At 52.1% G+C, this 11,756-nt stretch overlaps 1 protein-coding gene across 2 annotated transcripts in view; it reads left to right on the top strand.

The window, feature by feature from the left end:
* Positions 1–6,603, top strand: part of Zbtb7c (zinc finger and BTB domain containing 7C) — a 322,701-nt gene extending 316,098 nt beyond the window's left edge. For both annotated transcript variants that reach the window (XM_021214599.1, XM_021214598.2), the window contains one exon: positions 3,752–6,603. In XM_021214599.1, the coding sequence (XP_021070258.1) occupies positions 3,752–4,403 (652 nt within the window). In that variant the 3' untranslated portion in view covers positions 4,404–6,603. The remainder of the gene's footprint in view (positions 1–3,751) is intronic.
* The last annotated feature ends 5,153 nt before the right edge of the window (positions 6,604–11,756 follow it).

An 11,756-nucleotide genomic window follows, 5' to 3' on the forward strand; every position in this document is an offset into this window, starting at 1 on the left:
GCCACACCTCATGGGGACATCATTCCTTTTAACACATATAGCACTGCCCAGATAGAATTCTCCAAGCGGAACCCCTGCCGCCCCCTCAAGTCCTATCTGCTACCGTGGAGGCCTATGGGTCTCCAAGAGGAAGGACTTTTCACACCCTGCCATTACCTAGTCCTCCTTGTGAGCTCTCAGTTCCAGCTGGTTCTGCCCTCAGTTATCAGAGTCCAGAGGCCAAAGGGAAGGACGTCAAAGGCTCTAGAGAGGAGACACCTCAGATGAGCCCAGAACTAGAGGGAAGGCGGGAAGAGGCTCTGCTGGCTTAGTGGATGTCACATGACTTCACCCTGCAGCTGATCTCTGGGCACATAGTTTCCCCGGTGACAACCACTGCTAGCAGAAGGACCCGAGTCCCCTCCTTCCCCTTCTATTGAATACTCGGTCACAGGCCATGAGGCCCTGCCCTACGCCTCTCCCTGCCTTTTGGCTAGGAGCTCCCAGAGAGCAGGGCTACATGGTGTTCCTCAAGCTGCCCTAGGCCTTCTCGTTCAGACTCCTCAGCATAGCAGGCAGCAAGAAGGGAGACAAGGCGAGAAGCTGCTTCCCCCGAGATAGCACTGGCTCCCCAAGAGCTACGACACCACCATTTTCTGCAGATTCCCTCATAAACAGCCTCAACTTTGTCCAGCAACGGTGTCGGCTGGACGCTGAACCCCTCTCCCGGGCACCAGGAAGGCCTGCCCTGGCTTTCTTCCCTTACTTTCTAGTGACGCCCCGGCCCAACAGCTCTGAGAACCTCCATAAGCGCATGAGATGTCATCAGCTTTGGTGGCAGGAAGAACCATATCAGACCATCAAGCCACAGGAAGTCTGGTGGACAGTAGTGGCAGACTTCAGACTGACTGGAGGCCTCCCAGAGGCTGGGGCTCAGGCCCTAGCCTTGCCTTTCACTAGAACAAGCTCATAAGACCCCAGTCACTCTTTCTCACCAGGAGCCTCCCTCTGGGCTGGAAGGAGATGATGCTCTAACTAGGCTGGGTCTCCAATGCAGGAAAATGGAAGGAGATAAGAGCCGGGGATAGCAGAGTCAGGGAGGGAGGGACGTACTATGCTCATCTTCTTGGTAACAAAGCAGCACAGCAGGAAAGTCACTTGCCACCAAAGCCAAGCCTGAAAAATTGAGTTTGATTTCCCAGAGTCCATGTGGTGGAAGAAAAGGAATACCCAAAGGGTGTCCTCTGGTCCCCATGTGTACACTATAGCACAAGGATGATCATCCAGGCATACATGAATGCATGTGCATACATATGTACACAAATACGCACACACAATGTGAAAAAAATCATATATATATATATATGATGTGAAAAATCATATATATATATATATATATATATATATATATATATATATATATATGATGTGTTCACACAGACTGAGACATTCTCAATTGACATTGTTTGTCACCAAGTCATCAAAGCAAGGACCACCGGGCTCCCCAGCTTGCTGTGGGTTGTGGCATTTTGAAAAGAGCATCAGGTAGTCATCCAGAGGCCTAGGGTTGGACCAATGTCTGCCTCTGTCCAGCTGCGTGCCTTTACACAGCCACCTCCAGGCTTCCGTTCCCAAGGTGTCACTTGAGGTCACAAAGCAACTACTCCTAAGGTTGCTTCCAGTTCCCAGAGTTCCATTCAGATAGCTGCAGTGAGGGAGCTAGGAGCTGCGTGTCTCTGCCCTCAGTGCCTGGGGGGGATTGGTGTTTAATGGGTTCCAGAGATATCAGGAAGGACAGACAGTCCACTTTGAGCATTGTGATGACCAGCATGCAGGCTGTCCCTTACTGTGTGACCCTTCTCTCACCCACCAGGATCTCTCTGCCCTTACATGTGCGGTTACTGCCTCCTGTGTCCCATAGCTCCTACTGTTACAGGACCGTTTGGTGTGTACACACAGAGGCCCTTGTCTGGAAACAGCACCCCCGTGCCACCTTTAAACAGATGTCTTCCCTTGCCAGCCTAGCATGCAGCGAGGACCTAGCACAAAAATGAGGGCCTTGTTCCCTGACTGTGGGAGACATACAAATAGGTATGGGGTCACCAGCCCAGAAGAGCTGCTGACTCTTGCTATCTGGTTTGGGGCTTGGGGTTAGATTCGGTTCCCCCCACCCCCACCCCGGTGCTGAGACATGAACTCGAGACCTTAGACATGCTAAGCCTCGATTCTGTTGTCCATCGGGTGACCTGCTTTGAAGAGGAATGTTCAGGTCCCAAGTGTCTCAGGTCTTGCTTGTTCAGGAGCGAGCCACTAGACAGGTGCTCCCTGTGTCCCCTTCTGTAAACAGTCACCTAGGTTCCAGATGCCGCTGGGCATAGCTGTTGGGGACTGGGGAGACACCACCGCCGGAAACTGTGCAGGCAAGGGTGGTTGGAGATTGTAAAAACGAAGAAAGTCTGGTGGGAAGAAACTCAGAGCCCCTCATACCCTGCCTCTTCTGCTTCTGCTGTCGGTCCTGCTCCCCACTGCCCAGGCTCTGGGAGTCCCAGGGAGCATAGGAAGGAGGGGAGCTCTGCTCACAGGAGGGGGCGTGCACCCACACACCTGACGGTGCCCACAAGGACTATCTTTTCCCTTCTTGCATCCAACCAGGAAAACTATTTTCTAAATGAGAGCCCATGCGACCTCTAGTGGCCAGCAGACACCCTGCTGCCCAGGGCGATAGTGAGGGCGATTTAAATCTGGACATTTTAGGGAGGACCCCTGGGCTCCACAACTGCTCTGACCTCAAAGCCCAACCTGGAATTATAGCTGAGGCACAGCCCAAGCCCCACCTGCAAGGAGGTGGCGGAGACAGTTCCGCCGCGCTCCTGGCCTCCAGCCATCCGGGAAAAGCGAAGGGAAGACGTGCTACAGCCCAAGCCTGCAAGCCCCAGCCAGGCCAAAGGGCTCCTTATAATGGCGTCCTGGGTGCTCAGTCTTTACATAACAAAACCATCTTTTCATCCAGGACCACCCTCAAGCAAGCCTTGGGTCCCTAGCAATCCTAGAAAATGAGTATCAGGCCTGCCGCTAGCTTCAGCTTTGCCTGGACAGTGTACCTAACTTGCCTAAGGTCACCCAGCAAGTGAGTGGGGGGGTGGGGGGCCTGCAGCTGGAGCCCCACCCCCACCTTGCCTTGTCTCTAAATAATGCCTCTAACTCCCGAGCTCTGCCCAAGATCAGCCTGCATTCTTCCTGCACCTGGCTCTTTCATAAGCCCTGAAATGTCTGCAAAGAGCAGAGCCCAGGGCTTAAGTAAGACACCGCCCCACGGGAGGGGATCTCACCAAGGTGTGCCCAGCCTCTGGAGTTCCCGGATAAGTGTTGAGGACAGGGGCTGGTGTGGGACTGGGGACTTAGGAGGAGCAAGACCAGAGATCAAAGGGCTCCTGCTTTAGGAAGGCCCCTCATCATGACACCAGAGCTGACACCAGAGTGCTGGCCTGTCTCTCCACCAAGACTGCTTTCCAGAATGTGATATGCCCCCCCCCCCCAAGTAATCAGTAGGAGACTCTCATCTCATTGTGCGGTGTCTTTCAGGACACTGTTCCTTCCTGCTTTAACCCTGAGGAAAGGCAAACATTTGGGTGGAAGTTGAAGATCGGTTTTAGGATGACTCTTATGGCTTGGCACCGTGGATACAAGACGGCGGGTTCTGAAGTGGGTACGAGTGTGAAGAGTGGGCATCTGGGCTCCACACGGGGACTAAACCCTGGCTTCTGTATTGCAGGCAGGACAAACTGAAGATCCACATGCGGAAGCACACGGGGGAGCGGCCCTACTTGTGCATTCACTGCAACGCCAAGTTCGTGCACAACTACGACCTCAAGAACCACATGCGCATCCACACGGGCGTGAGGCCCTACCAGTGCGAGTTCTGCTACAAGAGCTTCACGCGCTCCGACCACCTGCACCGCCACATCAAGCGGCAGAGCTGCCGCATGGCGCGACCCCGGCGTGGTCGCAAGCCCGCCGCCTGGAGGGCGGCCAGTCTGCTCTTCGGGCCCAGTGGCCCCTCCACCGACAAGGCGGCCTTCGTGATGCCACCCGCGCTGGGCGACGTGGGTGGCCACCTGGGCGGCACGGCCGTGTGCCTCCCAGGCCCCAGCCCCGCTAAGCACTTCCTGGCCGCCCCCAAGGGCGCCCTGAGCCTGCAGGAGCTGGAACGGCAGTTCGAGGAGACGCAGATGAAGCTGTTCGGAAGGGCGCAGCTCGAGGCCGAGAGGAACGCGGGTGGCCTCCTGGCCCTGGCGCTGGCCGAGAACGTGGCCGCCACTCGGCCCTACTTCCCGCTGCCCGACCCCTGGGCAGCAGGCCTGGCTGGCCTCCCTGGTCTCACTGGCCTCAACCACGTGGCCTCCATGTCTGAAGCCAACAACTAGGCTGGCCCTGGTCCACCCTAGTCCCAAACCCTGTCTCAAGTTCCTCTAAGGCCTGCCCTGCCCCATCCAGTGGGCCTGAATTTTCTAGTTGCAAACACAAAGGGAAAAGGAAAAAAAAAAATACATTTTAGCTGAGATGCGATTCTCCTGGCCTCCGAGGGCAGCATCTCCTTTTTTGTGGGTGTCTGAGTTAGACATCTCTTCCCTGAGGGTTTGGAACCCCCCACCTCTCCCTGGCTGCCTCTGGTTCACATAGAAATACATGGGGTGTCAGGGCTCAGAAGGTTCCGCTCTGGTGCCAGGAGCACATCCGCAGCGGTGCTGGGCTGTGAGGAGGGTGCACTCTGCCGAGCTGGCCGGGAGGAGGTAGCATGAGGACTGTGTCCTGGCCAGGCATCTTGATTGAGCCGTTTGACCCTACGGGGGAGTCCCTCTGAATACCGCCTTTTGGAGTCAGGCTCCAGCTCAGAGGTCCTGGATTCAATTGAGCAATGCTTCGGGGCTGCTGGGAGAGACCATCCCCACTGAGCAGAAAGACCTCCAGCAGCCAGGAGCTGGCATGGAGCGAACCCCATTTTATATCCTGCTTGACCTGTGACCTTAGGAGGGTCAACCCTCTGTGCCTCAGAGTCACCCTGCTGTGAAAGGGAGTGGTAACTTACATTCCCCTCCCCCACTTCATACCTGTTCACACCCGTTCCTATGACAAGAGTCCCCTGGAAGGTAGAAGTTTAGCGCCCCCCAGAGTTACTGGGGAGACTGTCTATCTTGCTGGAGTTGGTTTTCATCACCTCCACGTGGACGTCAGCATGTTAGCTTCCAAGAGACATTCGGCAGAACTAGACAGGAAGGTGAGATGAGAGAAAGAGGCTGGGCTTCATGGCTTTCTAATCCCCACGGGTAGCTCCAGGAATCCCAAATTCTGCCTCACCAGACTGCCCCTGGAAAGGAGAGTTAGCATTGGCACACTCCCTCAGTGTTCAGACCCCTTTTGCTAACACTCGAGGGATGGATGGGGCTAACAGCTACCACCTGCCTGGCTCCCCCCCCCCCCCCCCCCCCCCTCCAAATGTCACAGAACCTAGTCATCTAGGCCTCAGCTATTTGCTCCTTGAGTTGAGGTTTCTCCAGGCCTGGGCTTTGCTGGTGACACCCTTCTACAGTGTTTGAGCCCCTGATCCCCCTTTCCATATTTGACCAAAGGGCTCCCATGGAAGGAGATAGAGTCCTTTGGGATGTGATGGGCTGTGTTGCAAGTCACACTCGGGCTGGTTCTGGGTTGGGAGTAGTGAGACAGCTTTGCTGGCCCTTGCTTTCTTGAATTTGTATTTGGTTTCTTGAGATCCCAGGAAGAAGAATCCACCTGCTTGCAAGGCCTGGGCCTGGAGTCTCAGAGCCCCAAGCTGTGTGGGTCCACGAGACTCAGCTCTTCCTAAATCAACTGCCTTGGCTTCTTCATGTATAAACACAAACGCAAAACTGCCAGAGAAGACAGTAGATGCTAATCCCTCTTGAAGTTCCCGAGAGAGTCCCTGCCTGCCAGTGCCACCAGATGACAGTCTATCAGGGAGGATCTTCCTCAGATACCCCATCCTCATCAGTCACCTGCTGGGCAGCTGCCTCTTAAATTCCTGTCTGCAGTCCAGACAGTTGCCAATATGCACACTTTACCCCAGCAGCCAAGCGGCTGTAGCTGCACCAGACTCAGAACCAACAGAGGGACCCAGGGGAGGGCATCCAGTGTCAGGCTTCTGTTTTTATTTTGTAAAGGTAATGACTTCTTATAAACTCACTTTTTCAGATGACTGGCTAGTTCTTTTTGTCGTTTGTTATTTTTTCTTTCCTGGGCTGCCGTTTGGAATTGTACATTGTAAAATATCCAAAGATGTTGAGTACTGTATGATCAAGCACTTGAAACAAATGGTTGGGGGGAGGGGCCGCTGTGGGGGAGTTTATTATTATTTTGTTTTATGTTCCTGACTTCCCTGTCTGTCTGTGGGAGACCTTTGGAATTTTTTCTATTTATAAAACTTTTTATGTGACGCCTCTATGTAAAAAATGACACACAATGAAGTTTGCCTTAGTGATTCAAGGGACAATCTTCCATAACTTTGGTCGCACGCTGCATCCTGCCCAGAAATGCTCAGATAATTTTCTGGCCTATTTATTAAACAATATCAACTGACTTGATTAAATGATATTGAGAGTGGCCTTCTGTGTGACTACTAGAAGCTCATGGGACAGCAACAAGCCCAGCTACAGAAGTCCCCTGCTTACAGCTGACACCGCTGGGCACAGAAATTTGAATGTCAAAGACACCTTTACAAACACAAACCTTTGACTTTATTATTATTATTATTATTATTATTATTATTATTATTATTTCTACAGGTTTTGCCTACACCTATGTCTGTGTACCATGTGCATGCCTACTGCCCAAGGAGGCCAGAGTAGGGCACTAGAGTTAAAAACGGTTGTGAGCTGCCATGTGGGTGTTCAGAATCAAATTCTGGTCCTCTGAACTAACTGCTAGGCCATCCCTCCAGCCCAAGACCTTTGGCTCTAATTGCTTGAAGGATAGTGGGGGACTTAGTTTGATTTTTTTGTAGAAGGGACTATGTAGCCCAGGCTAGCCTTGAACTCACCACCTTCTTGTTTCAGCCTCATACCTTTTGAGCAAAAGTGAGCTCTGTTTGTCTACTGCCGTGGCTCAGACTGGCTTCCCACTTTCCATCCTCATTTCAGGGGCTAGGGTGGAGAGGAAGGCCAGAACTCAATTCTTCATGGTATCTCGTGTGCACACAGCAGATGCAGCCTGGTACCCGTGACAAGGACAGTCCCGAGGATGCTGACTGGGGCAGTACATCTGGTCCTGCCAGTTCCCTGGCTGGGGCCCAGTAGCCTCCAGCCAGCCTTGCTACCATGCCACGCCCTGCTGAGGAGCCAGGCTCCTCCCCCTCCCTTCACCCAAGCCTCTTCCAACCAGGCTGATCCTGTTGGAGAGCAGGAAACACACTTATCACTGAATGAGGTCTCCCCTGTGCAGACCACAGACCCAGAGCTCAGATTCTTGCAGTAAAGTTGTTGAGCTGCACTGTGGGCAAACTGAGGGTCAACCGAGAGCCTCTTCACTCTTCATCCCTTTGTGGATGCAATAGACCCTTTTTATGTAGTAATTCCCAGTACAGGGGAAAGGATCCAGATAAGGTAAAAATCCAGTCCAGGATTTGAACTCCATCTCCTCTGAGCTGTGTGCTCAGACTAACCACTTCCCCACTCTGGTTCTCACCTTCAGACTCTTAAAGAACATTCCCAAGTCCTCTGCCCGTATGGCCTCAACGAAGGACCCAATCCAATCCAGCCTTCCTGACAGGAGACAGTAAGCCAAAGAGCTAGCCTGACACACCCTTCCTGTAAGGGCAGAGGGGCCTCTGAAGTCACCCAGTGTTGTTTACAATTCACACCTCTACACTTCGATACATGTATATATTTAATCTTAGCATAAATACTGTCCAGACTATTTGCCAAATGGCTTACTTCTTCACAGTCTCCTAGTGACATCAAAATAGCCCTTGGCTACCATGCAGTGTTGAAAGATCAATCCCTCGCTGAGGGCAGGAGCATAGACTACATGTTCCCAGGAGTTCAGGCATGCTGGGATCGCTCTGTCTTATTGGCTGAGCTATTGTCTACTGAAGGATATAAATCATGATGGGGGAGGAGTCGGGATTAGAGCCCAGCAAGCCCCAACCTCTGACTGCTCCATGACTTCCTCCTGGAAGTCAAATCTAGCCTGACCACGTGAGAACTGCACAGAGCCCCCACCAGGCTCGGGCTGTGCCTTCAGGTCTGATAGTGCCACAGAGCTAGCCACCCAGGTCTTCGGGAAGGGAAGAGAGCAGGAGGAGGCCTCTGAGGGCAAGCGAAGGATCTTCAGCCGGAAAAGAAAGTTTAGAGAAGACCCTGGGGCTGCGATGGATGGGGGAGGGCTTAGCCAAGAGTTTGGCCAGCTTGAGCCAGTGGGAAAGAGACCAGGTGTCTAAACAGAAGTCAGCTTCCTAACATTGGAGTCACCCTGAGAAGCGCGAGGCCTCACGTGAGGCGCACGCTCTGAACCTGTAACCAAGCCTTTTAGGGATGCTGGGGTGGAGAAAAGATCAGTTTCCCTTCTGTCTCTTCCATCTGGTCTGTGAACTGTGATATCACATCTCTTAGGAAGGACGGCTGCCACCACTGTACGCATGCAGAAGAAACATAGGAACCATTTCACAAAGCTACCTCAGTCCAGAGCAGCTGGGACATCCCTCCGCTCTACTGGTGCCCAAGCTGGGGCTGGAGAAAAGGTGACAGGGGCCCACGTGCTATCACCTAGGTCTCAGGCTGTCGCCAGGGCTTTCACCATCCTCTCCTTCCCTTTGGCCTGCTTTCCTCCTGGTGGTCCTTTCAGTTCACTATAGAGCAGATAGGGGCACGATAGGGGCCAAGTAAGGGACAGGTAGAGCTGGGGCTCTACTAAGAATGCCAAGAGCTGAACGGGAGGTTTCGCAGCCACATGTTCCTTAGCCAAGAGCATGTCTGGGGACTTTACAGACAGTTTGCACCCGTTGCTCGCTGAGCAATGGAAACAGGGATATTCTGGAACGGTTTTTCAGGGAAGTTTGGTGATCACTGATTCCCAACGCTCTCCTCCCCTCTGCTCCAGGCCCCTCCCTGCTGAGACTGCTCCGAAGAAGTGGCAGGCAGCCTGTGGAAGAGAAGGCTGGAGGCACAGACGCCAGCATAGCTCTCTAGCTCCTCCTGCCGGCTCTGGCCGGCGCTGCTCGATTTCACAGGTGAAAACTAAGAAAGTTTTTGGTCCTTCAGCGTTCAGAGGGTGCTGAAGACCAGTCAACAACCCAATTTCTCTACAAGGATGGAAGGGCTCCCTGGTAAAACCGCGCTCCTTTTCCTCATGTCTATACCCTGAGGTAGAGGCTGCCAGGAGCCAGAGTGCCCACTGATCTAAACCAAAAAAATTAGCTCAAAAAGGTTCTGGCCAAAACAGGACATCAAAAACATCTTTAAAAAAAAAAAAAAAGCCAATAAATAAATAAATAAATAAATACCTGGCAACTGATCATTTTAACAACAGCCAGTCTTGCACAAAAACCCAGCCCCAATACATATACACTCATACACACACTACACACACACACTGAATCACCAAATGTCCTAGTTATGTTTCTTAAAGATGTATTTATTTATTATTTATAAGTACACTGTAGATGTCTTCAGACACACCCAAAGAGGGCATCTGATCTTATTAAAGATGGTTGTGAGCCACCATGTGGTTGCTGGGATTTGAACTCAGGACCTTCTGAAGAACAGTCAGTGCTTTTAACCACCGAGCCATCTCTCCAGCCTCCTAGTTAGATTTCTATTACTGTGATGAAGATCATGACCAAAAGCAACTTGGGTTGGAAGGGATTTACTTCACCTGTGCTTTCAGGTCATCCATCACTGAGAGAAGCCATGCAGAAACTATACAGGAACACTGCCTACTGGCTTGTTCCCTGTAGCTTAGCTCACCCTGCTTTTTACACAACCTAGGACCACCTGCCCTGGGATGGCAGTGCCCACAGTAAGCAAGACCCTACCACATCAAATCATTAATCAAGAAAACAGACCATAGGCTTATCTACACGGTGATCTTATGAAGGGGTTTCTGGGTCTAGATTCCCTATTCCTGGATATGTTTAGGATCGTGTCCGTATGACAAGACCCAGGTAGTGCACAGGAGAAGCCACACCTTGCTTGTAGCAATGGGGGACACAGAGTGGATGGAGGGAGTGAGCACAGCCATTTTGCTCATAGATCACCCCGCTGGGATATGCATACCTGGCATTCTCCATCCCTGAGCTCCCATCTTTAGCCAGAAGCATTGACCCAGTAGACAAAATCGAAAGGACAAGCCAATGGGTTTCTGGAATGAGGAAGGAAGTCCAATTGAGTCAGACTCTTGTTTGCCTAAAAATTACCAAGTGAAGCATGAAATGACTGTCCGGGTACCCTGGGTGTCTTGTGTGAACGAGCCTCCAATGGTCACCTCCAATGCCATCTGGAGGCAGAAAGGAAGCTTAGCTTCATTCCTGATACTTGGGACTCCTGGCCCAATACCATCCTATCTATAAACAGCATTCGTTAGAGGAAATTAAACCTCTGGCAGGATTTCCACAGGGTCAGAGGGTCAGGCCAGTAGGGCTGCCAGGATCAGTTGGGTTGTTGCATACTACCTCCACACTGGTGGGACGCCATGCCTGGACAGATGTGCACATGCATTACAGTGACTACAGGCGCAGACCTGTGTCACTCCTTGTACCAAGTCCTCCCACATGCCACAGTCACTGTTCCCAGCTGCTCAAAGGATCAGCAAAGGAGAGGGATGCAGAGGGAGCATGAACAGGCGGACCACAGGCGGTAGTACCCTCCTAGTGACAGATGCTTGAATGCTGAATTGTTCCCAAGCCCCCACAGGGACCTCCAGTCCTGCCCCTCAGGCTGAGTTCACAGGGTGTGACATCACACTTTGGTGTCTCCACAAACAAGCCAGGGATTCCTTGTGGAAGGAAATGACATGAGTAGGGTATACCTCAAGCTCATCCCTCGCACCCTTGTGGTCTGCTCCCCACATCCCCTTGTCTGAAAGCAGATCTTGACTGGTGGAATCCTCGCCTGAGTGGGTGTTGGTCACTTGCAGGGAGCAGATGGCAGAAGAGGACTCCACAGACAGGTTTCTACAGGCTCCACTGGATAACCATTTAGAAATAAGATGTTCTGAACCTTAAAGGGTTTTTTTTCTCCCTAAGGCATGGCAAAATTTAATTAAAGCCTACATTTTTTTTCTTTATTTGGACATCAAAGATCGTCTGATCTCTGTAGTGAGACATATGTAACAAAGAGTCCCACACAGTGCTGCATGTGGGGTCTGGGAACCTGTGGGGCCCACTGTCTCTCAGGTTCTTAGGTACAAGAAAGGCAGATCAACTGGAAGAAGAAAGGGGATATATTTTCGGGTGTCATAGCTGTAAAGCACCAAGGAAACTGAGGCCGGAGTTTGGCTAAATCCAGGCTAACCTGAGCTACATAGAGGGTCTTTGGCTGAAAGTGAAGGGGGGGGTATTTAAAGAACACTGAAGCTGGACAGAAAGTCAGACTCACAGGGCTCAGAAAACAGATGGTAGATGAAAGAAACAGTGTATCAGCAGGATTGGGTGATGTGGCCGGCTGGTGTGTGAGGTGGTGTGCGTGCGTGCGTGCGTGCGTGCGTGCGTGCGTGCATCTAGGAGGCAGGCGCTGGTACTAGCAGCCCATCAG

The sequence above is a fragment of the Mus pahari genome, chromosome 15 (assembly GCF_900095145.1).
Source record: "Mus pahari chromosome 15, PAHARI_EIJ_v1.1, whole genome shotgun sequence".
Classification (NCBI taxonomy): domain Eukaryota; kingdom Metazoa; phylum Chordata; class Mammalia; order Rodentia; family Muridae; genus Mus; species Mus pahari.